At 39.5% G+C, this 26,083-nt stretch overlaps 1 protein-coding gene and 1 long non-coding RNA gene across 10 annotated transcripts in view; one reads left to right on the plus strand and one right to left on the minus strand.

Moving 5' to 3' along the window:
- CAP2 (cyclase associated actin cytoskeleton regulatory protein 2) overlaps positions 1–23,602 on the minus strand; it is a 34,251-nt gene extending 10,649 nt beyond the window's left edge. The window contains exons 1-8 of one of the 9 annotated variants that reach the window (XM_026699572.2): positions 23,373–23,602; positions 16,812–16,921; positions 14,755–14,855; positions 10,105–10,182; positions 6,448–6,591; positions 5,745–5,830; positions 4,889–4,994; positions 235–430 (exon numbers count right to left, since the gene is read on the minus strand). In XM_026699572.2, coding sequence (XP_026555357.1) covers positions 235–430; positions 4,889–4,994; positions 5,745–5,830; positions 6,448–6,591; positions 10,105–10,182; positions 14,755–14,855; positions 16,812–16,920 — 820 coding nt within the window. In that variant the 5' untranslated portion in view covers position 16,921; positions 23,373–23,602. Of the gene's footprint in view, positions 1–234; positions 431–4,888; positions 4,995–5,744; positions 5,831–6,447; positions 6,595–10,104; positions 10,183–14,754; positions 14,856–16,811; positions 16,925–18,031; positions 18,119–21,299; positions 21,402–22,881; positions 23,191–23,372 lie in introns of those variants that run through there. The other 8 variants (XM_087930877.1, XM_087930879.1, XM_087930882.1 and 5 more) reach the window with 8 other exon arrangements.
- On the plus strand, positions 5,407–16,817 carry LOC148126337 (uncharacterized). The gene is made up of 3 exons (XR_015743112.1): positions 5,407–5,474; positions 10,085–10,195; positions 16,529–16,817. It is a non-coding gene; the product is annotated as an uncharacterized LOC148126337 (long non-coding RNA).
- Positions 23,603–26,083: the final 2,481 nt, after the last annotated feature.

Genomic DNA, 26,083 nt, shown 5'->3' on the forward strand with positions numbered 1-26,083 from the left:
TTTGTCCAGAAGGTTTCGCCAGCCACGATCCAGTATCTGGCTGCTGTCCCCACTGCTTCAGGGATGTTCAGCTCACCATTTCTTCACCAGAAGTGTCTGCAGTGTCAGATTTCCAAGTTAAGTATTTTTAGCATAAAGATGTTTGTGTTCATGAAAGCAAGTGCTTTTAAGTTTTGTGAGAAAATGTAGAGAGTAATGGTTTGAAAAAGTGCTAAGTTATGGCAGGCTTCCTACCTTTAGTAATTGCTTCTCCCTGGTTCAATTGCTCAAATAAGGCTGCACGAGATGCAGTTGCGTCATCTTTTGCATTTTCTCTATCGATGGCAGGAGGAGGTCCTGGTGGCGGAGGTGGTGGTGGAGGTGGCGGTGGAGGGAGGCCTTGTTTGTTCACTACAGCAGGGAAACTCGATGCTGCTGACGCTACTGGACCCTAATTGTATTTTTTAAAAGTAAACAGATGGGAGTTTCTGTAAAGTGCAATTTTACTCCAATGTTGTAAAACAACCAAATGAACAATTCAGCTAATAGACAAAAAAGAGGAGATATTTCTCTATAAATGACATACAGGTAGTCCCTGATATACACAGTTCATTTAGTGACTGTTCAAAGTTACATCACTGAACATGACCATATGACCATTTTTCACACTTCCAACCATTGCAGCATCCCCATGATCCTAGGATCAAATGCTCGGCAGTTGACTCATATTTATAACGGCTGCATTGTCGCAGAGTCATGGGATCCTCATTTGTGACCGTCTGATAAGCAAAGTCAATGCGGAAGCCAGATTCACTTTACAGCCGGGTCACTAACTTAACAAGTACAGCGATTCACTTAACAATTGTGGCAAGAAAGGTCATAAAATGGGGCAAATTTCACTTGACAAATGTCTCACTTAAAACAGAAATGTTGGGCTCACTTGTGGTTGTAAGTTGAGACTGCCTTTGCCCATCAGCTATTTCACCTGGTAACAACTTTCATTGCGGCAAGGATGCTTGAAAACAGGTGGTGTAAAATTTGTGCTTTATAAAGACAACCCGAGTATACATTTACAGAAGAAACACCTTAACAAAAGATCTATGTCTCTGAGCCACAGTCCACCTGTTCTGATAGGTTGTTATATAATCTTCTGAGCTTCAGTCTCTTTTTTATGTCTGGGTATACATATCAACAGAACAGGACTATGTACTTACATGAAGCATACAAAACTTTGTATGTTTTGTTCTGTCTGTTTTTACTGACAGAATGCAATTTTATTCTTTCAGGATTTTAGTAACTAGCAGTTGATGTTGAGTGTTGAATGTTCAGTTAAACATTTTTCAGATGTTGAGAAGGTATATATTCCTTGGTATTTTATAATCCTTTATAACTAAATAAAAATGTTTGATACAAAGAGAAGATATATATTCCTGAACAAGTCCATTAAAGACAAACTTAGAAAACTTGGAATAAACACCTACAAATTAATCTGATTTAAGGCAGGCACAATTAATATCCTTAAGAAATACATACAAATATCTGTCCAAAAAAGAGTTAGGGTTTGTAAAAATACTGAGAGCTAGGCAAGATACACAAGTCTCAAACCTTTGATGGATTTTTTTTAAAATTTTGGACTCTGATGTGCCTATTTTATCTGTCATTTTCATGTTTCCTATCTCAAAAGGGGTGGGGCATGATGGTTCAGTGACTAAGACACTGAGCTTGTCGATCAGAAAGGTTGGCAGTTTGGCGGTTCGAATCCCTAGCACCGTGTAATAGAGTGAGCTCCCGTTACTTGCCCCAGCTTCTGCCGACTTAGCAGTTCGAAAGCATGTAAAAAAAATGCAAGTAGAAAAATACGAACTACATTGATGGGAAGGTAACAGCGTTCTGTGCACTTTCAGCATTTAGTCATGCCAGCCACATGACCACAGAATCGTCATTAGATAGTGCTGGCTCTTTGGCTTAGAAAAGGAGATGAACACCGCCCCCTAGAGTCAGAAACGACTAGCACGTATGTGCAAGGGGAACCTTTACCTTTTACCTCAAAAGGGAGGAAAGTGCTGTCAATTTCCATCTCTACAGGAGAAGCTCTAACAGAACTAAAAGTGCTGTTCTTCACATTCACTTCGCGCTTCTGGGTTGAAAGGATTATCTGGTGACATCACTGTTGCCTTAGGGACACCTGGTTGGGGGGCTCCTTTCATGTCCCTATTAACGTGCCCATTGAAGTGGTACCTATTTATCTACTCACATTTGCATCCTTTCGTACTGCAAGGTGGGAAGGAGCTGGAGCAAATGACAGGAGCGGCACATCCCATCACACAGTAGCACTTGGATGTCAAACACGGGCCTGCTGTTTGTCAACCCAGCATTCTAACCACATGTGCCACCACGCTCCTTAAGGGCTGTGCTAAGCAATAACACTGATAGGTTTTGACTAAAAACAAAACATGAACTCAGCCATGAGATTTATTAAGCATAGTTTATGGCTTTGTGTTATATGTATATCAAACCACTCTGTCTTGTTCAAAAACCACAATCAAAGGAAGTCATGTCTTAGTGCAAAAGGCATAACAAATTACCTAGTGACTTTTATGATTGTTTGTTTGTTTGACCTGTGTGCTTTCCATCTTGTCTAGAATATATTTTAAGCATTATAGCACCTTTGCCAGTTCAGTATTAATGATTCAATAAAATTGGCTATCATACTATGGGCTATGTATGAAAATTGACAAATACCTCGTTGCTCACAACTTCTGCTTGAAAAAATTGTTACCTTTACATATAAACAACCATCTGTGAAACATGCTAAAGCTGGAAGCTGTAATTAAAAATGCAATGGCTCAGCCAAACCAAACATGCCTCATTATGGCTTAATAGCATAGCCACTCAATCACTGTGTGAGGGCTATTAATCAATATCTTTGCAACTTGTACTTCTACCCTTAGTTTTTAAAGGTGAACTTTAGCGGGAGAAACAAAATTAAGGAGGCCAACACTCTCATCCATTAAAAACCTGATATTCATCCGTTTGATATAACTGTTTCCCTGAAAATTAATGTGAAAGTGATATGTAGCAACCTCCAATAAATAATTTGGCACAAAGTATTATCATATATTAGTTAGCACAATGTATAGTCATATATTGCCTAACCATTTGAAATAATGGACAATAACAAAGGAGAACAGCTGTCCCCAAAGAGGCAGCTGACATAAACCTAGGAGACAGACATTGTAAACATTTGTGCTAAATAGTTTTTATAAGCTGTTTATAAAGATTTATTGTTAAAACATCTGCTCAGATTTAATCAAATGAATTGCTAATAATAGCGAACACCTGCTGCATGAAGGCAAGGTCAACTCTTGAAAACCTGTAACATGCCTAGGGAATTATTTTACAGAAGCCATAAGCTGAACTCTGTGCATTAAAATACACAGAAAAGATTATTTAAGTAATTGTAAAAACCAAGTTTGGTAAAACTGCAAAAGAATGCATGAACAAAATGAAAAAAAGTGTCAGTCAATGTTATTGGCTTGACTGGGACATGTTGTTCTTTGTGATGATTAAATGTTTAAAATGTAGATCCAGATAGTCCTTGAGTTACAACCATTTGTTCAGTAACGGGGTTCAAAGTTACAACAATGCTCAACAAGGGGACTTACCATGGTTCCTTAGAGTTCTGGTCATTGCAGCAACCCCACAATCACATGACTGAGATCAGGGTGCTTGACACCCAGCTCACGATTATGACATCACAGTGACTCACGGTCACATGACTGCAGTTTCTAATGATCCCTGCTGTAGAGCAAAGTCAATAGGGAAGCCAGCAGGAAGTCAGGAGATGTGATCAGAATACTGAATAACAGAGCTGGAAGGGACCTTGCAGGTCATCTAGTCCAACCCGCTGCTCAAGCAGGAAACCCTATAACATTTCTGAAGTGACTGTCCAGTCTCTTCCTGAAAGCCTTCAATGATGAAGTATCCACAACTTGTGAAGGAAAGCTGTCTCATTAGTTGATGAGTTGATTGTTCCCACTGTCCTTATTTCTAGACTGAATCTCTCTCTCCATCCATTGTTCCTTGTCTGGCCTTTGGGTGCTTTGAAAAATAAGTTGATCCCCCCTTCTCTGTGACAGCCCCTCAATATTGGAACACAGCTATCAGGTCACTCCTGGTCCTTCTCTTCACTAAACTAGCTATGCTAGTTCTTGCAACCATTCTTCATACGTTTTAGCCTCCATGCTCCTAATAATCTTTGCTGCTCTTCTCTGTACTCTTTCTGCATGTTTTTTTTAATAGTGTGGTGACCAAAACTGGATGCAATATTCTAAGTGTGGCCTTACTAAGGCTTTATAGAGTGGTACTAGTACCCCATGTGATCTTGATTCAATCCCTCAATGCAATTTAGGATTGCATTGGCTTTTTTGGCTGCTGCCGCATGCTGCTGGCTCATATTTAATTGATTGTCCACTAGGAGTCCAAGGTCCCTGAGATCCTCTCTTAACAACATGCATGATCTTTGTTTAACTGATGTAATTGCCTTCACTAAGTGATGTGGTCACATGAAGTTCCATTTTACAACTGTGACTTAGCATCAGAGTTTCTAAGGTCCCACTGCCATCACAACCTGAAGACTACCTGTATATAATTTTCCTAATTTTCTTGGAAAAAGTCAATTATGGAATCAAAGACGCTAAGAGATACAACATTTAAAACTTTCTCCTAACTTATTTATTTCATAAAGTTCTTTGTCCTAGAAATATACTGTTGCTGGGAGCAAAAATGATTTTTTTTCTCTTAGTTCAAGAATAAATGTATCCCCTTCCGACACTAAGTTGGCATCACTACTGCACAATAATGTATTAATTCTCTTTTTAAACAGTAAGGTAAGAAATAGAGCACTTACAGTTTTACTCCAGATGAGCCCAGTAGTGTGATATTCTTTTATGTATGCTTGAAGCTCTGTCCAAATATTAAGGAATGATTTCACCCAATCAATGTGACGCAAATCACTGTAACATAATAAAAGCTGTTTGTACATGTTCTTTACTATCCCTTCTGACCTTCAAGCTAAGGAAAGAATTGCCACTGATGGTAATTTGTAATCACTTGAATCATATTTAAAAAGCTACCTAGTGAAATTCAATACAAGTAGTCCTTGACTTATGGCAGCAATTAGGTCAGAAAATTATGTCACCTATGTGCTGGGTTATAAAGTGAGACTCTACTGGTTAATGATGGCAATCTCTGCATCCCAGCTGTCATTAATTGAATCCAAAGTCGTTAGATGAGACATTTCTTGCTGGTTTCCCACAATCAAAGTCAGTAGAGCAGGGGTTGTCAAGCTGGCTGGATGCATCACATGCAGGCCACGCCCACCCCAGCTCCTCGAAGGGAAAAAACATCTCGTGACAGCAATGTGACGTGGCGAGTTTGACACCCATGCTGTAGAGAATCCAGCAGGAAGTTTGAACTCTCAGGCCTGCAAGCAGGTAAGTGGCTGTTACCTGGAGCGAATGAGGGGATAAACACGTGTGAGGGTACATGACATATACAGCATGGGGTGTCTGAGGCTGCAACGCAAGGTTGGGGAGAGTGCATGAGTCGGTGAATGAGGTGCTGTGTTGGTTACTGTGGGTGTGTAATGCTATGTATGTTAACTTTTAGGACTTGTAGACTTCAATTCCCAGAATTTTGACACACCAGCCAAGCAAAGTAGTTAAATTGGTTGATGCAGGTGGTGGTGGGGAGTATTAACTTACCTATGCTTGTAGTCATTTAACACCCTATTAGTATAAAATGTAGCAGCATCGTTCATCTCCTTTACGTAAGGCCCTGGCTTAGCAGACTAAAAAGAGAACACAGGAGCATTGTGTAAAACCACAAGAATTGATTTTTAAGAGAGAAACAAAAGGTAAATGTACTCTTGGGGGGGGAGGGGACGCTCCTTCCTATTATAACTAACAGCTATTTCAAAGAAACATAGATATATCAGGGCTTGCAAGAAGCCTGTTTTGCTGACCTTGTTCTCCAAGAAAAGTAAGGTCACTTCATGATACCAGGTGACTATTTAGGACTATGCTTGCAATTTCCTTGGCAGAATTATGGAAACAGTATGGAATATTTGCCACCGCCTTATTCAGGAATGCTTCCATGACTTCAGTTTAGACTACAGGCCTGGTAGAGATCTCCTAGCTATGTACTAAACAGATCCAACAGCTCTTCCATTGGTCAGTCAACTAAATGTTTCCGCCCACCAATCCCACTATTGCTAGATGAAGCCCCATTCAGAGAAGTGGGTTATTTAAAGAGGAAATCTTTAAAAGTGAGGTGGTGATATGGTAGTACCATCTGCAAGCAATGAGGCCTGAACCAGAGTCAAACCAATCCAAGGTTGCATGATAGATAAGGGTGAAAAAACTGGTTTTGTTTGGAAAATGTCCACTTCTAAAATTCAGAACTTACAATTGTTATCCATCCAAGAGCTGGAATACTTTCGCTGACAGCAGACAGATGATTAAACATATTGCTTCCACGATTTCTCTCTCTGAACGTCTGGATTTCCTGAATCTTTTCCGATATTGGTTTTAAAAGAATGGCAACTTCATTCTGCTGTATAAACAAAATGAAGAAATCACTAGCAGAACAGAAATGGGTTTTTTTGTATGTGTATGTACAAGAATGTGTGTAGACATACGCATATACAAACCAATTTTCTTTTCATTATTGAAACTGAGATCTTCTCAAAATTGGTTCAGTGTGTTAAAGGTACCCATCTCTAAGAACACTTCCACTATCAGAAAAGTCATTTGTCTAATGTGATGATGACATGATGGTGTGTTTTGAAATATTTGGGGGTAATACCGAATGATGAAAAGTAGATAGACTCTGAACAAAACAATCAACTTCCTGGGCTTTTTAAGGTTCTTACGTAATGAATTATCTCGTGAGGTAAATTGTGTTTCAGTCATTATATATCTGGGAGCCTTCCTGTTCTGCAGGGTGGTGCAGTGGTTAAAATGAAGTATTGCAGGCTACTTCTGCTGACTGCCAGCAGTTCTTCTTACTGGATCAAGGCTGATTCAGCTTTCCATCCTTCCTAGGTCAGTAAAATGAGGACCCAGATTGTTGGGGGCAACATGCTTAACTCTGTAAACTGCTTAGAGAGAGCTGTACAGCAGTGTGAAGTAGTATATAAGTCTAAGTGCTATTGTTGCTATGGAACTAAACATGCACCACTAGAATAACAGCACAACCCAATGATAAATGCATAAGGGAGGAAAGAAAGGGCTTTGGCTAGGAAAACACAAGCAGTTTTGGCGGGAAGAAGTCTGAATATGTTTCTAGAGACCACTGGTGCAAATGAACTTTTTTATCTTGTGCCTTTGAGTCAGTTTTGACTGCCTGGATTTTAGTCCCTGCAGTTGTTTTCTTGGCAAGATTTCAGAAATAGTTTGCCGTTGCCTCTTTCCTGAGGTTGAGAGACAGTGACTGGCTCAAGATCACCCAGCTGGCTTTGTGCCTAAGATGGGAGTAAAACTCATTGTCTCCTGGTTTCTAGCCTGATGCCTTAAACCAGAGGTGTCAAACTCAATTTCATTGAAGGCCGCATCAGGGTTGTGTTTGACATTGGGGGCCAGGTGGGTGTGGCCAGCTCGACATGACTAGTGTTGTGGGCTGGACATGACTAGTGTTGTGATTGCCCAAGCTCTCTGCCAATGAAAATGGAGCTCAGGAGGCTACGACAGCCTCCTGCAACCTCTGCCAGCAAAAATAGAGCTTGGGTGGGCCATGGCCCTCAAGCTCCCTTTTCACTGACAGAGTATTGCAGGAGGCCGTTGCAGCCTCCTGAGCTCCATTTTCGCTGGCTGGGGCACTACCAGCCAGTCCTTCGCTGTTTCCAGGGCAGCCCTCTGGGCCAGATCTAAGCACACCACAGGCCAGTTTGACACCCCTGCCTTAAACAGTCCATCACATTGGCTCTTAAGAACAAATGGAATATACTGGCATAAATCACATAATAGTACTATTTTCCCTGCATGAAGTGATTTCTTGAATGGAAATGATCAATTGCATAATAGAAAATCACATAAACAAAAATCACCTAAAGTGAGGGAAATTTGTATTTTAGTGGGAAATCTTTATACATAATTACTTTAATTTTAGTTTATTCCAGTTCCAAACTGTTTTTAAAATAACTTCCCACTTCTTGTTTATTTAAATGATAATTTATGGTTATTTTTAACATATTACTTAAGTTAAAGCATTTGCAATAAATTCCAAATAAATAGGAGAGTTTAAATTGCAGCTTTCTGAAGAGTAATTTTGCAGGCAGTAGCTACTAGCCAGCTAGTATATGTAAACTGTAGTATCAGATGATGGTTTTCTCATGTGACCATTTCCCCTTCACATACAAATATAGAACATGACCATAAAAAGGAACAAAGCATTCACTCTGCTAAGTAATTTATTGTAGTTGCTACAGGATTGACATGCCAGCTGGAATTATCTTCTTGGCTCTTGCTATTTTTGCATGTGCAGGGAAATGACCGGCTTCAAGATGTAGTAAAATGTAAGCACTGCTAACAGAAAAATATCTCAGAAAAATCACAATGAACAAACATTTCTTTGTGACTTGCTGGGCATGGATGCTACATTTGAACTAAAGAATCCTAGATGCTTCAGAATGCTAACGGTTTTGTTTTCTGTTATTACTTTAGAATACATTACGCAAATCCCACCCCTCCCTGTAACATTGCTTCTGAATATTTGCAAAGCTGTGAAGACATGATCACCAACAGCTTATTCATCCACCGCTTCACAAACTGTCTGGAAAGCTCAATGACACAACTGCTTGTTTTTCCAAGAGTTGCTGTCATCTTAATATGCTTTTCTCTGCCCTGGGAATTCTGATGATTGAGAATTCTACCTGTCTGGGTCAAAATTTGCTAAGTTTGTGACTTTAGCTTAAAATACCAACAGAAACAGATGATGTCACATTAACGAAGTATTTTCTGTTCCATTCATATCAAATTTTCTTTATGCTGAAATGCATTATTTGGAAACCTACAACACATATTTCATGCTTTCGACAAAATGAAACTATTATATCACTTGCAGTAAAAAATGCTACTGAAACAGATGAATGCTTGTTAGAGAATATTTATTTTGCATGACAACTGTGTTTTACATACACGCATACAGCTGTTTTAATTTTACACTATGATATATTTCAGCTTATCATGACAGCAAAAAAATTGTTTTTCTTTTGCTTAGGAGGACTCACCATATCCTAGTTATGAATCAATGTTGTTAGAGGTTTTAAATTAGTAATAGCTACCATGGGGCCCCACAAGGAATTGTGGAAGGTCCAAAATTCTTGAGGATACCAAATAGTTTGATAATGTGCCATCAAGCTGGTGTAAACTCTTACTAGATAGATAATTTGAATCTATTTTCTCCACAACAACCCTATGAGGTAGTTTGTTGTGAGAGTGACTAGCCAAAATCACCCAGATGGGTTTCTTGCCTAAGATAGAACTAGAACTCAGTCTCCTGGTTTCTAGGCTTCTTCCTTAACTGTTATATCAAACTAAAAACCAAACCAAACCAAACCATGATAATTAGGGTTTGCAAATCTCAATAAAGTTTGCACAATATGCAACCCAAAACAAATCACATAGTGGTTCTCTTACCAAGTATGAATCGGGGGGTGTATATGCAATTAAGTTGTCATTTAATGAAGGTTTCTTACTTCACAACTTTATCAGAACTATTATCTAGAGAATTAAAAGAAATTCTGAGATATTTCCAGATATTTAACCAAGATTGGGAAAGTCTTAACAGTAACTTTATTTATAGGATGCTTACATCCTCCTGCAGAAATTCATCTGCCATTCTCCAGGGTGTGGTCTTTTGTTCTGGGCATACATTCAACTAAACCACTGGGTTCTAGGAGCCAATCCTTTTTATTTTTTAAATAAGTATAGCCACCCAGACTTTTTAAAAATAAATAAAATGAAGCCAAAGTCTGATTTTGTTTTGCTTTACAACACACCAACATTCCCGTTTTTAAAAACCAACAAAACTTTGAACGTTTCAGGTGACCACAATATTTCTTACCTCCTGGGGTTCTTGATAATGTGAGGTCAACCAAAGAAATGCCCTTTGAGCTTGGAAAGCGGCTTGAACCATTTCTGCCTATGGAAAAGGGGTAAGCAAGGGAATAAGCTATGAATTGAAAGTATTAAAAGCAAACACTTTTAAGAGGACTTTCTCTACCTGATACTGCTATGATCCGTTAAATAAAGCTACCCAAATCTCTTTGATCTGCAAATCCTATTTATCTAAACCCATGTACTCTAACCAAGCTACATTATATTATTATTATAATAATTATATTATATTGTAATATATGTAGAAGTAAAGGTAACGTTTTACCTTTCATCCATTCATGAAGTTCATCCATTTTCTACACATTCCTTACAGAAACCATTTTTTTTCACCTGTTTTTTCATCTGTTTTCTTGTGTTGCAATTTGTGGGTGAGTTTAATACAGGTAGTCCTTGACATATGATCACAATTCAGCCCAACATTTATGTTGTTAAGTGAGACATTTGTTAAGTGAGTTTTGCCCCATTTCTTGTCACGATTGTTAAGTGATTCATTGCAATTGATAAGTTAATAACCCGGTTGTTAAATGAATCTGGCTTCCCCACTGACTTTGCTTGTCAGACCATCGCAAAATGACTTTTGGACACAGCAATGGTCATAAATAAGAACCAGTTGCCAATCATCTGAATTTTAGTCATGTGAACTAGGGGATGCTGCAATGGTAAATATGAAAAACGGGCATAAGTCACATTTTTTTTAGTGCTATTGTAACTTTAAACAGCCACTAAATAAATTGTTGGAAGTCAAAAACTACCTGTATATATGAGCACAATTTTTAATGTTTTATTTGTAATGATGTAAATATATATACATATACATATGTATATGTATACACACACACACACAAACATATATATGACTTACAGAAAAAAGAGACATTAGGTAAACCAACAGATGTTTCTGTTTTCAATCTCATTTAAGAGAGTCAATAAAATTTAAGTTAAAAATCTTGTGAATTTTTAATTTAAGAACAAAGAAGAAGAAAAGGGAAAACTATTATATTTATAATTTCAAAAATTATAAATTGTATATCGAGGATAGAGAAATGTATTTTCTGTCTCACAATATTAGATCTTAGATTCTTCCAATAAATTATATACAGGGCACCAAAGGAAACCCTATGTCCACATCCTATGTAATTTATTTGTAATTTGTTTTCCTCTATTATCTTTTTGTATGCCATCATCACTTCAACCTTCATATCATTCAATATCAATTCAAACTGTTGACAAGCACATTTAAAAGGAGCCATAGAAACTCTTCATTCCAAAATAAGCATGAACAATTGTATCACAATGTCATTGTGAAAAAAAAAGCTCAAAGTGTAAATCATTTCAATAAACCTCTGTATAAATAGCTCTGCGGTGGCTTTAGAAAAACACTGGGCAAATCTATGTTAAAGGAGACTGAACCAGCATATATCCTGATTCCCTGAATGAAGAGTAATCAACTGAAACTAAACCCAGACAAGACAGAATTGTTCTTGATTAGAACGATAGCATACTGAGCGTGCCCATTCATCCAAATCTAGACTAAAAAGCATCAGAGGGATTGGATAAAGCAAAAAAAATAATAATCACCACCCAAGATATGTTGCTGCCTGAGAGAAAAGGCAACCTGATGCCGACACATGTGTACACCTGCTCAGCCTCCTGGTTCTCTGAGCTGAACAGATGGCTGAGTTTTTCATTACTTAACAGTGACAGGACAGCCTTCTCTATTGCAACTTCATGACTTGGGGTTATGAGACATGGCTAGCTTCATATATCATGCTAAATCCTAACCCAGTTTGTTGGTTTGGGCTCTGCCTATTCTATCTAACCCCCACTAAACAACCCATGATAACTGAAGTGTGAGTACTGTGTCAGCAGCAGCCCTGTGTCTCTCTCTCTTTTTCAGAATCTGCTGCCTGGAGTGGCCTCTCATTGTCTCTAGTACTAAGGTCAGATCTGTTAAGTGAACTAACTTGTTAACACAAAGGTGTTTTTTTCAAGAGGCAACTGGACTTTCTGGTTTTTATTTGAAGACGTTTTGCTTCTCATCCAAGAAGCTTCTTCAGACTTGGGAAGTCTGGAGAAGCAAAACATCATCAAAGAAAAAACAGAAGGTCCAGTTGCCTCTTGAAAAAAAAGCACCTTTGGGACGAGCGTGACCTGGATGACTGAGAATCTCCATAGACAACTAACTTGTTAAGTTAGTAACACAGTTGATAAATGAATCTGCCTTCTCCTTTGACTTTGCTTGTCCGAAGTTCGCGAAAGAGGATCACATGACCCCGTGACACTGCAACCGTCATAAATATGAATCAGTCATCAAGCATCCAAATGTAAATCATGTGACCATGGGGATGCTGCAACAGTCATAAGTATGGAAAATGGTTATGAGTCACTTTTTCTAGTGCCGTTGTAACTTTGAACGGTCACTAAATGAATTGTTGTTAAGTCGAGGACTATCTGTACTACAATAGTGAATCTTTTTATTTGTTTTTATACATGAGCATGTCCGACAGAGAAATTGTCACTTGTTCCACTCGCGCTTATTATTGCAAACATTCCCTTGACAACTGTGGCTATCATTCCTCTTTTAGCCAAACTTGATATTGATGCTTAATACACACACATCCATCAGATCACCAGTTCAAGAAGTGGTCCAGAATGAAGCCCTGACCTTTTGGAAGCTATACATTGAGCTGCAGGTTATTCACCTAAGCCAGCTATAATGAGTTATGCTTTAAGCTTTGTAGCGCTTATTATAAATCTAACTCATAAATTGAATTGAGAATAATTTAGAATATTTTTTGCTATCAGCAAATATAATTAAAAATAGCCACCCATTTTTGAGTTTTTTTCTTTTCAAATACTGTATATAAAGTGAGGTACAAGCTTATGCAGACCTTGGCTGCTTTTTGCATGGTCCATAAAACCCTTAAGAAGGCTGAGTAAGCCAGGAAAAGATCAAAATTCAAATTTATTTATTACAGCTTTGAGGTCAGATAGAAACAGGATATTGGATAAAAGAACTATTACATTCTAATGGTTTTTCACAAGGAAGTAAAGAAACAAACTTTTGGTAATCCCAAAAGCTGCAATAGATTTTGCATGCTAAATAATAAAAAAAACTATTATTCAAGGTAGAGGGAACCATTTAGCAATTAAAATAATCTTCCCCCAAACTAATGTGTAGTTTATATGTATGTGAAAAGTGAGCATGTGCTTCAAAATGTGTGTCTTTAAGCATATATTTGTACTGGTTATCAAGAGCCTTGTTTTCTTTTGGCCCCATAAAAGTTCCATGTGAACTAGCATGATTTTTGATCCAAAAAAGTTGGTTTTCCTTTCACTATAGGGTCCAGTAAATTAACGTTATTTCAATTAAAACACTTCATGTCTTGCTCTCCTACGCTTGAAGTTTTTAAGTTAACTCTTAACATTTATTATTTCTAGAAAGAATTTTAAAAACTACAGGTAAACTACCAAAACATATTGTACCTATTAAATATCGATATAAATTAAATTCCTAATTCAACGGAGAACCCAGTATAATTAAATAGATCACATTGGGTAAATTAAATTCACAAGGTTGGGCATAGGGACTTATGTCCATGTTAGTGTGACCTTACGTATATTTAACTTTAAAAGTTCCATTCAATTCACTGGGTTTCTCCCCCAGTAATTATGCATAAGATTATGCTTTAAAATACGTTAAACATATTCTATGACATAATATAATGTTTCCTGTGATCACATCTCAATATCCCAGTTAGTGAGGTATCTGACAGTTTTCTGAATAACAGGTGTTTTCTGAAACCGAACAAAACTTTCTTTTCAACTTCTGATATGAAAGAAGAAGCAGCTGTACATATAATGCACGGGGCATGTGGCCTATAAGATATGTAGAAGAAAAGCATTCCTTCTTTGAATTGCTAAGGTAAAGCACAGATGCTGGATCAAGTTAATTGAGAGCCATATTTTACAATGCAGCTTAAGTCAGTAAACTTTCAGAAAATATGTTGCAGAGCTAAAGAAAAATAGTGATATAAATACACTATGCAGGACGATTCCTAATGTCACTGCACTATTATATGATACCATGCTTAGTTATGTTACAAAATAGGATTTGATACTACCTGGTCTTAGTAATAATTTTGATATGATTGGGGCTGTAGTTTGTTGAAATATTCCCTAAAAGTTTTTCAAGTGATCTAGAACTGAATATTGGGAATAAATATAAGTTTAGTTAAACTGAATTTAAGTTTGAGAATTTATTATATTTTAAATGGTATTTTCATTTACATTCCTTCAAAAATATTTATAATTGAATCACTTTCACTGGCAACCTTTTGTTAGATATTTACACTGAATAAATTGTCTGTTGGGAAAGGTGGATTTAACTTTCTATACATTTCACTCGGTTTTGGCTAAAATATGGAAGTTCTGATTTAAACTCCTTTTTGAATTTGGTTAGACAGCTATTACTTCACCCCTTGAAATTTTAGCAAGTACTGGGCCTTTGGGAATCTAGAGGGAGTCAGTGGAAGACCCTTTTTTAATGAAAATTAAACCTCCATAATTAAAAATTATAATAGAAATAAATACTTACATGAATCTTTATATCACCATCAAGGATCTTGCTATTCTTTATAAACTCAGCTACACTCTCATTCATGAGTCTGTCAAAAGCTTCAACATATGGTGCTAGCTCTGCAGGAAAAATGCTGAACTGAAAGAACTGGCCAAAATTTTACATTCATGGTCTTTATTTCACATTCTAAAATGAAAATCTCATACAACTGTAAAGCAGTTTGTAAACACAATTGCTGCAGAAGCAAACATAGTAAATCTATAGAATATCCAGATTTAAATTATTCTTACATGGACTTTTGGCCATGGCCTGTGGAATCTTTTTCTACACAGGGCAGTAATATTTACTACATAGTATGGAAAATTTTGATTCTGAAATTTTGTAAAATACAAACATTAACTTTACTTGTTGTGAAAAAGATTTAAGATGAGTTGCTTCCAATTTTTAAATTCTAAAACAAGGTTCCTTTTCTGGAACCCATGTATTTAAACCCTATCTACTTTTTAAATAATAAAGGAATTAAAGCAAAATAATAAAACATGTTACGATTAGTTAACCAACATACATCTAGTTCCAAAGATTCCTCCACAAATATCTAGCTATAAATCTGACTGAAAAGGAATAGAAATAGTTTGCATTTAAAACCAACTTTTCTTCTTATGTAAAACAGAAGAGTTCTTTGAGATCTACTCTCTTGTATTATAATGTAACATATTTCTATATATCTCTGTACAGATACATTGGCATTTGATAAAGTAAATGTATAAAATGTTATGGGAGAAGTGTCCATGTTCTAATAATCACCATGTCTAGAAATGGAATCCAAGTAAATGGTTCTAGAAGTCCTTCTCTCTTTGGAATGAGAAACGAGCAAATGATGCAGTTGCAGTTGCAGTGGGTGGAGGAAATTTTCCATACAGTCCTGCTTTTACCTTCCTTAGCCTTATAGCAGAAAAAGATGTGACGAATTGGCCTTGGGTATAGAAGCTATAAGGCCCTAAAGCAGAAGCTTCTATTTTCAGCAAAAATTAAGTCCAAGAAAGTATTCACATTGAAAGTCTAATAAAACATAAGTAACAAAAGCAACACTTGGACACTCAATAATGCCCCAGCATATGATTGACAGTTGGTTTTCATGCCTATATAGAGGACCACTAGATTGGAGGAGAAGGGATGGCAAGTCAACTAGCAACTGTTACCCTGAAACAATGCCACACTGAACTGTGTGTGGGCAACAATAGTAATTCCCCCTGAGGCTAAGGCAAAGCAGAGGTAATCAGCTGATAAGGCACTTTCTCCACTGATGTACTTTTCTCCTAACTCAGAGATGGGAGGAAATTACCTTACTGCTGACACTATGAAAAGCTTCGTTTTAAATTTCTGCGATCCACAAATTGAGGCACCAAAGCATGAATAATTGTTGGGAAGCATTGCAGTAATTTAAAGCTAAAAGAGCTGATTGCATTGCACTATAACCTATCACTTGCAGGATCACTGGATCAGTGGTTTGTTAGCTGTGTTTCCCCCTCTCCCCCCCCCCAAGTTATCATAGAGCTACCTGTATGATGTGCTTCTTGAGATGGGCTATAGAAGTACAATGGGAAAAAACCCAATGGAAAACAGTATACAAAACAACAAAACAAAATAAAAATAACCCTGAAACTATTTTTAGTGACCCAAGCACATTTTTAATCCAATGTCAAAATTTAGTAAACTGAAACAACAATTTTATAGAAAATAGGTATTATTATTTTTGCAACACAGATCTTTTCTGCTATTTTTTGTTTTACAGGACAGTAAATTGTTTGGAGCAATCGAAACAGCAATGTTGAAATATGGAAAGAAATTCAAAACATCAGCAATGTGAATAATAGATGAATTACACATCTTTTCTGCAGAACATAAAATTATAATTAAAATGAAGTATTAATATTCCTCACAGGTCATTTTAAAATATGATGAAAGTGGTTGAATTATCTTTTAGCTTTCTTTTAGAACAAATGTTACCACCACATGACATTTAGTTGTTCCCTTTAGAAACTACCAAATATATTTCTGAAACAATAAAATCATACCTCCATTGACTCCATTGATAGTTTCAGAAGTTCTCTGTGATTCTGATAACAATGATTCAAGCCTAATTACAGCTTTTTCCAATCTTTCTATCAAAGCCACCTCTGCCATTCTGAAAAAAATAAAGAGAGATATTAATACTAGCTGTTGTGTGGGTTTTAGAAAACCACTTAATTATATTTTTACACACATACACAACTTTTATTACTTTTACAGATAACTCAAGGTGGCGAACACATTCAACACATCTTCCTCCTATTCCCCCCCACAAAAAACAATGTTGTGAAGCAAGTTGAGAGAGTGATGGGCCCAAGGTCAGTCTGCCAGCTTTCATGGCTAGGACAGGACTTGAACTCATAGTCTCTTGCTTTGTAGCTTGATACCTAGGGGTGGGGTTCTACCGGTTGGGACTGGTTTGAGTGAACCTCTTGCTCCGAAGATCAGCAGGCAGTAAACCAGTTCGTTGCGATGAGCATGTGGGCCTGCCCACCTGCCCCTGATCTTTCCTGTGCTTTATTTCCTTTTTTTAAGAGCACAGCTGATTCGCAAAACAGAGTTGTTTGCTGTGCCTCAGCTGTGTTATTCACAGGGACTATTGTAGAAGGTATTAGACTTTTTTAAACACAGAGTGTGCGTTTGGCATGCCTGCATGCTAAGTGTGCATGTGCAAAGCGCACAAACACCGAACCGGTTGTTATACCAGTGGAATCCCACTCCTGCTGGTGCCCTAACCACTAGGTCAAACTTAGTTAATATTCTGGATGCAAATACCTCTTCCAAACACAGGTCTATCTGCAGTGCCAATCACTGGCTTCAAAATGCCATGCACGATGAAGTAATCAAGACTTTGTCTCTTTTAAAAGTGCACTGCATGCATTGTACACATGTAAAAAAAGGGAGCGGCTAAATCACCCACCCCTGTCCACCATTTCAAAACCAGTGACCATCATTACAGCCAGCCCTGCACATGGAACTGGAATAAATTTTGCCACACTGCATCTTTTTTCTTTTTAAATTAACATTTCGCTTCAGTTAGCATCTTAGAAGTAGAATATGGAGAAAATATCCAGCCTTAGCTAAACTCCACAACTGAAGTTTCACCTCGATTAAACTGTTTTTAAAATCACATTACAGTGTTAACCACCTCGTGAATGCAACAAGGTTTGTGTGATCTCCCAACAATTTAACTAATAATTATTGTAAATAAGGTAATTATCACTACCCGTAATGTCTGCATTTCCTTTTCTTGTGATTTCACTTTGTACAATTTGTTTAAAATGAAAAGTAGAAGGAAGTGTCCCCAGATCTGCACTGAAAGCTGGAGACACCTCAAAGGTGTTCTTTTTATCTGTAAAAGGTATTAGATATTATTTACATTATAGGTAAATCCTGATTTAACAACAGGAATTGAGATTGGAATTATGGTAATAAATGGTTGCAGTCGTAAGTCGAGGTAAGTAATCATCATTCTTTAATATTTAAGAAAGAAGGAGCGGTTAGCTGCAGCATCCATGTGCGCAGCCATCTTGAAAACCATTAAACTTTACAATGATCATTAAGTGAATGCAGTAATTGTTACGCAAATCCATTTTCCCCAATAACCATTTTTAACCTTTACTTATAATTTCATCAAATGCTAGAAACCCAAGAATATTTTTAAAATAATGCCTAAAGTCCATAAGGCTTTTTCAAGTCCACAAGACATCTGTATATTCAACTCATTGAGAAAGTGTTTTCTTGTAACTGAATCACTCCTCACAACAGTAGCAAGAAACAAATAGGGTAGGCTCATAATATATCTCACAATTTTAATGGGATAGGAGTTTCTTCCTATTAAAAAGCCTTAATCTGGACATTCCTGCTTTAGAATACCAAAGGAAGGAAGGAAGGAAGGAAGGAAGGAAGGAAGGAAGGAAGGAAGGAAGGAAGGAAGGAAGGAAGGAAGGAGGGAGGGAGGGAGGGAGGGAGGGAGGGAGGGAGGGAAGGAAGGAAGGAAGGAAGGAAGGAAGGAAGGAAGGATTTTTTCAGATATCTTTTGATGCTGTAACAACCAGAGTATTTTTGAAAAAAATGGCTGATTTAAAGTTACCAAGGAAATTTTTCTAATTATCCATATAACATTTAGTGCTGCTTTTTTAAATTATCATGCACAGATGCTTATTTTTTTAATTTTATTTTCTCCACGCAGCCAATAAAATGTAACATTTAAGTAACCCCTCTTTAAGTATCCCCATCAATACCATGTTTCTCCAACAATATAGCCTCCACCAATAGGAAGGCCCAGCATGATTTCTAGGTGTGAGGTGAAATTAAGCCCCGCCCCCAAAATTTAGGCCTAATTAAATCATGCATTTCCCCTTTTCTCACATCGTTCGTTAGAACTACACATGGTGAAGAGAAATGGGGGGGAAGGGCAGGGGAGATGGGGAGAAAACTTGCCTTTAGGAGTGCCCCGCAGGTAGTCTAGGCTAGAATACCCCGATAGCCGATAGAAGCTCCCTGAAGGCAGAGTCCCCAGCTGCTTCAGAGCATGGCATGGCTGCCCGTGTCCCCTCGCCATTAGGCTGTCTCTTTCGGGCGATGGAAGCTCCCCAAGTGCAGTCACCAGCCACTTTGATCGGCCAGTAGAAGCGGCCTCGGGGCAAGCGTGCACACACACACTCCCCTCGCCGCGAGGCCGCTTCTATCAGCTGACGAAAGCTCCCCGAAGGCAGAGTCCCCAGCTGCTTCGGGGTGAGGCGTGGCTGCCCATGTCCCCTTGCTTTGATCAGCCAGTAGACGCGGCCTAGAGGCGAGCGCACACACACACACTCCCCTTGCCACAAGGCTGCTTCTACTGGCCGATCGAAGTGGCTGGTGACTGCACTTGGGTAGCTTCCATCGCCCCAAAGAGACTGCCTAAAGGTGAGGGGACACGGGCAGCCATGTCACACCCCGAAGCAGCTGGGGACTCTGCCTTCAAGGGAGCTTTCGTTGGCCAATAGAAGCGGCCTCGCGGTGAGGGGAGTGTGTGTGCGCTCGCCCCGAAGCCGCTTCTACTGGCCGATCAAAGTGGCTGGTGACTGCACTTGGGGAGCTTCCATCACCCGAAAGAGACTGCCTAATGGTGAGGGGACACGGGCAGCCACGCCTCGCCCTGAAGCGGCTGGGGACTCTGCCTTCGGGGAGCTTTTGTCAGCCGATACAAGCAGCCTCACGGCAAGGGGAGTGCATATGGGCCGCTCTAGGTGGGGGAGGAAATTAAACACGGTAGTTATGTATAAAGTACAGAGGACATCTTTTGCCAGGCACTAAGTTAATAAGCCTAATCAAATATTCTGAAGTGCTTGCAATCCAATTAATTAATGCCACAAATCCAATTACTGGAAGGAAACAAAAGTTGTTAATATCCAATAACAGCATGTATTCCAGTATATCATTCATTCATTCATGAAACTTGTATGCCACCTGATTCTTGACAACACTAGGAAATCTATATAACAGTTAATAGAATTTAATGAATCAAAGTAGAATGAATAGCAAGTCCATAATGTCTTCTATTCCATTCAGAATTCAAATAAATGTAAAAATGTATGTGCAAGACTATGTTGAAAGTTAATAGAAAAACTTTTTACCAATACTTATTCCAAGTCATAATTAAATCATAATTATTTCAAATCATGAACAGAAAAAAATAGGATAAACATTGTTTAAAATATGCATTGTTCATATTTCCATGTTTCAACCAAATTTTCTGATGAAAAATAAGATATATTTCAAGCATCTTAAGATGATTAGCTTCAAAGGAACAGCAAATAATTCTGCAATTCATTGTATAGCCTTTTCATCCTACATACAAGCAGACTAAAACATTTTCCTTAAATGCTCCCTACTTCACACTTTCTTAATGTTTGCAGGGAAGGAAAATCAAAGGAGAAGGAAGAATGATTCAGTCTTCTGTGCCCTGAATACACACACACACACACACACACACACACACACACATACACACAGTTATGTAAACTACTTGTCAATGGCCAGAATTTTAAATAAAAAAAGCTTTCTATGTTTCACAATATAGCAGAGGTGTTTGGTTAACCATAGCAATTGAGACTTATGACCCACAGTTGAGCCCAACATTTCTGCTGTTAAGTGAGACATTTGTTAAGTTTTGCCCCATTTTACGATCTTTCTTGCCACAGTTGTTAAGTGAATCACTGCAGTTGATAAATGAGCAACCCTGGTATTAAATCCCATCTTGATTATTGCAACGCGCTCTACGTGGGGCTGCCCTTGAAGAGCATCTGGAAGCTCCAGTTAGTGCAAAATGCAGCAGCCCTCATGGTTTTGTGCAGACCCCGGTGTGCACATGTGTCACCTCTCCTGCAGGAGCTGCATTGGTTGCCGATTTGCTTCCAAGTGCAATTCAAGGTGCTGGTTGTCACCTTTAAAGCCCTTTGTGGCTTGGGTCCGGGTTATCTAAGGAAACACCTCTTGCCAGTCATATCTACCTGACCCATTAGAGCGAGGAGGCAGGGAATGTTGCGGGTCCCGCCCGTGGGAGATACATCTGATGGGACTCAGAAGAAGGGCCTTCTCTGTGGTGGCTCCCTCTCTCTCTGGAATATCATTCCCCCAGAGATTAGAATGGCCTCCACTCTAGCACTCTTCTGAAAAGCACTGAAGACCTGGTTTTGCCAGTGAGCCTGGGGAACCCAGAGAGGGATGGAGCCCATCAAATGGCTAGTGTGAGCTGTTGTCGTTGGGGCGGGGCGGGGGGAGTTGGGTTTTGTTTTTTTATTTTGTTCTGTGTTTTCTCAAATTTTGTTCTACTAATTTATTTGATTCTTTTTGTTAGTTTTTATTTTTTGTTTTAAATATGGTTTTACATTGTGTAAGCCGCCTCGAGTCACCATGGGCGAATAGGTGGCAATATAAATTAAATTAAATTAAATTAAATAAACCTGACTTGCCCATTGACTTTGCTTGTCAGGTCACAAAAGGGATCACATGACCTTGGTACACAGCAACAATCATAAATATGAACCAGCTGCCAAGCATCTGAATTTTGATCACATGATTATGGGGATGCTGCAAAGGCCATAAGTGTGAAAAACTGTCATAAGTCACATTTTTCAATGCCGTTCTAACTTTGAACTGTCACTAAATGAACTATTCTAAGTCGAGGATTACCTGTGCAGAGAAGAATTAGGTTTTAATAAAACTATGCTGCTGCTGCTGATGATATTTGCAAGCAAACAGCCAAGATCAGAGAACCCTAAGGAACCTACACAGATAATTTCATTGAAAAAAAATTAATGATTTTGTTCTGCATACTAGTAAGAAAGATAAAGCAGTTTTGAGGCAAGTGAAATTCCTGGTGGCTTCACAGATACACCTATGCACTTTTCTTAATAATGGCACAATACCACTTTTTATCTTTGGAAATTGAAATAATTCTGGATAGTCTATTAAAATTACTGAAGCACAGAATGGTACTGTTTTATTATATTAGATCTCAAATACAGCACACAGTCCAGATGCAAACTAGTTTTATCCTTATTTGGAAATAATTGTCATTGCAAATTGCTAACCTACTTTTACATCTCAATATACTGTATACTCATAGGACTGGGCTGCTTTTTCATTCTGGAATGAGCTACTTTCTAAACATTTGACACTTACCCACATTTGGCTAAATTCCATGGAAGCATCCCCTCAATTTTATGACTCTGAATCCAAGGGCTTTTTTTTTATATGCACCCTTTTGGAATGATTCATAGCATACCAAAAATCTTAGGCTGTTGTTCTTAAAATGAGAGAGATCACAGAAGCAGGAATAGGCAGGTGGCAGTCATACAAAATGTATGTATGGAGACACACATGCAGCTCAGGCTGCCTCATCTGGAAACATGCATTAAAAAAAGAATTGTTCATGAAAGCACTAATCATAACAAAGCGATTAGGCCTCCTTTCTTTTTCCTGATGACCCAGAGGAGGGGGTGATCGGTTTGCACCCAGGGTATAGAAGCAGGGGGCTTCTGGCGATGCCGCCCCCGCAAAGGAGATGACACCCCACCAGGTGAAAAGTACCTTCCCTGCAAGTATTGGCTGCCAGTTCAGCATGTCACCCAGCGGGCGCTATGCCGCATTGGTGCCATGGCGCAGCCCGCACCAATTTTTCACCCCCCACTCCCCCATATCCCATTCTGGAAAGGGGACCTCCGCCCACACACACACACACTCTCTCTCTCTCTCACACACACACACACACACATTCTCTCTCTATATATATATCTCTCACTCTCACTCACACACACACACATTCTCTCTCTCACACAAACACACTCACATTCTCTCTCTCACACAAACACACTCACATTCTCTCTCACACACACACAGCTCGCCTCGCCAGGAAAGGCCCCCTCTGCACAGTTGTGGCCCGTTGCCAAGCCTCCCTCTGACATCTATCGCCTGGCCAAAACGCATCCTTCCCCACCGGCCTTGCCCTGCCCAAAAGACTCGATCAGCTTCCCCCGTCGTCCCGCCACCTCTCTCCAGCCGCCGCCTGCTCTTTGCCTTACCTGTTTTGATGAGCCGCGGCGCGTCTTTCTCCTCTCTCCACGCCGCGAAAATCTGTAGGCGCTTCCCCACCACCACCACCACCACCTCCCCCTCCTCAGTAGGAAGCGGTGTCACTTGCAAAAAAAAAAAAAAAAGCCCAAAACGGAGGGTGGGGGGGGCGTGGGGGTGGGGGGTTGTTGCAGCACAGGGACTTCCCGGCAGCTCCAAATAAAGCCAAGTCCAGCTGGAGAGCGCGAAGAGAGGGTGGCGGCGGCGGCGGCGGAGGCAGTGGGAGGGGAAATAAAGCACGGGGAGGTGGGGTGTGTGGAAATGTACCGAGCGGGAGGCGTGTGCGTGACTGGTTTCCCAGCGGCGGCGGCGGCTTTGCTAGGACACTGAATGGAACCGGAGGGGAGAGGAAGCCTCTTAGGCCAAGGCCTTGGGCAAAGGCCGAAGGGTCTGAATTGGTAAGCCCCTTAAAGCCAAGGCCTCGTCAGGGAGAGCAGGTGCTGGGGAAATTGCCGTGGCTTCTTGAAAGGAGGGGAAGAAGTTTGCCGCCCTTCCTTCCAGTCTCTGTCTTCTTGCTCTGTGAGGTCCCTGTAGGACCTGCTGGCCGCCTTCCCATTCCTAGGCAATGTCAGATTAAAAGTGCCACAAAGGAGAAGGAGAAATCTGCTGCTTTTGTGCAATTGAAGCTGTTGTTATACTCAGTCGTTGTTTGGGAGACGGCCTTGGAGCAGGCTTTCCAAGGGAAGTTATAAATAAGATTGTGATGGGTGCAACTCCCATGGAAACGATGCTGGTTAGAAGTTTGGAGGGTGGGGGTGGCACTGCACTTCACGTCTGGAGGGTGTCAGCATTTGGAAGGCTGCTGTGATGCTACCCGTGGCCACAAGAGATGCGCATCACAGGTTAATTGAAACTTGCACAGTATTTTCTGCTAATCAGTTCCTTTTTTTCTGAATCCAGCACTCTTAACGAATGACAGGGCAATATTAACATTTAAAGGAAAGGGTTATAAGCACATGTTGGATTAGATGCACATGTTAACTGGAATGTAGGCACCTTGATAGAAAATAATGTGCCTAAATATTGTACTTTCTATTTTTAATGAAAGCAAATTTTAAAATAATTCCAGATTAGAGGCATAAAACCTAGGGCTGGCCTGCTAGAAGAAACATAACGTATATTTATAAATCTGTGCAATTGCCCTAAGAGAGACTTCAAAATAGAAAACTTTGAATGTTAATTGTTAATCTACTTTACTCTTACTTATTTATTTAGGATAATTATATCCTTCACTTCCTTTCTCAGAAGAGATACAACAGCAGTTAGTGTTTTTCAATAAATAAAAAAGCATTCCCTTGCTTCAAACACTGTTTATAGCTCAGGTGGAATTTCTGTTCCCTTAGAAAAGAGCCTTTGACAGCTAGGCTGCATCTATAAAAGTAGTTCCCACTGTGGGAGGAAGGGTTATGGGATGTATCTAAATCTGGAATACCAGAGCACAAAATGTCTCAGTTCCAGAAATCTGCCAACAACTCTGAAATGGCATTAAATGCAGGATTGCTACAGATGGTGACCATATTGCCACCACTGTACTGGTGCTAATTCATCTAAAGAGGAATGATAGTCTACTAATAGTAATGTAGACAGAACAATTAAACAGTGGAACCACACTGGAGATTTTTAAGAAGAGATTGTACAATTATTAGTCTGAACTGATATAGGGTTTCCTGCGGTTAGATTAGATCTCAAAGTTCCCTTCCAACTCTGTTATTCAGTTAAATCCATAGTTTCCCCTCAAATGAAGACTGTATAGTTAAAAGCCTAAGGCAGTGGTGGCTCCTGTGCCAAAAATTGCGAGCATGCCAGCACGCCCATACTCACGTGCCAGCACCCAGAATGCAATGCCCCCCACGCCCCCTGCGCATGCCCACACAATCCCCACCCCCTTGCCTGCACTGCACTTCACAGCTGATTTTTGGGCTGGTTTGAGGCCTTTTCGGTCTCCCAGAGGCTTGGAAAAACCTCTGCAAGGCTTCTCAGGCCGAATTATAGGCCCGTTTCATCACTTCTGGTATTACAGGAAGTGACAAAATGGGCCTATAATTCGGCCTGAGAAGCCCTGCAGAGGCTTTTTCCAAGCCTCTGGGAGGCTGAAAAAGGCCTCAAACCAATGGGAAAAAAAATCAGCTGTGAGGCGTGGGCTTGTGCAGAAAGGTAAGTTTGCCTGCAGCTCGCGTGCCGGCATAAATGGCTCTGCGTGCCACAGGTTTGCTATCATGGGCCGAAGGGATGTCCTTAGTGTGGAGCAAATACATTCTTACACAGACAGGTGTATGATCAACTATTTCTTTACAAGTAGATTGACTTGTTATTTCTGCAGTACCACACTTGCTGAAGTGTGAAAAAAGTATATTCCTGTCTACCCCCACCACAAATACCTCCAAATCTTCATACCATCACTCAACTCAGTTGAAGGCTGAAATTTGAAGCTACCTGAATTGGAAACTGACAATGAATCTGAGTGAAGCATTAACACCTTGCCATTGTATGGATGAGTTAGAGAGCAAAGGGGGGGGGCAGACACTGATAGGGAGGGTTCATGATGTGAATTTTGTGATGTTCATATATCTAAAATGCCAAGCTGTTGTGGTTTGGGGAGCTAGTTTGAACCATAGCCAAAAGTTCATCTCAATTTTTGTGGGTTTTTTTGTTTTAGAATTCA

The sequence above is a fragment of the Pseudonaja textilis genome, chromosome 3 (assembly GCF_049901715.1).
Source record: "Pseudonaja textilis isolate UNSWEBS1 chromosome 3, rPseTex1.2, whole genome shotgun sequence".
Classification (NCBI taxonomy): domain Eukaryota; kingdom Metazoa; phylum Chordata; class Lepidosauria; order Squamata; family Elapidae; genus Pseudonaja; species Pseudonaja textilis.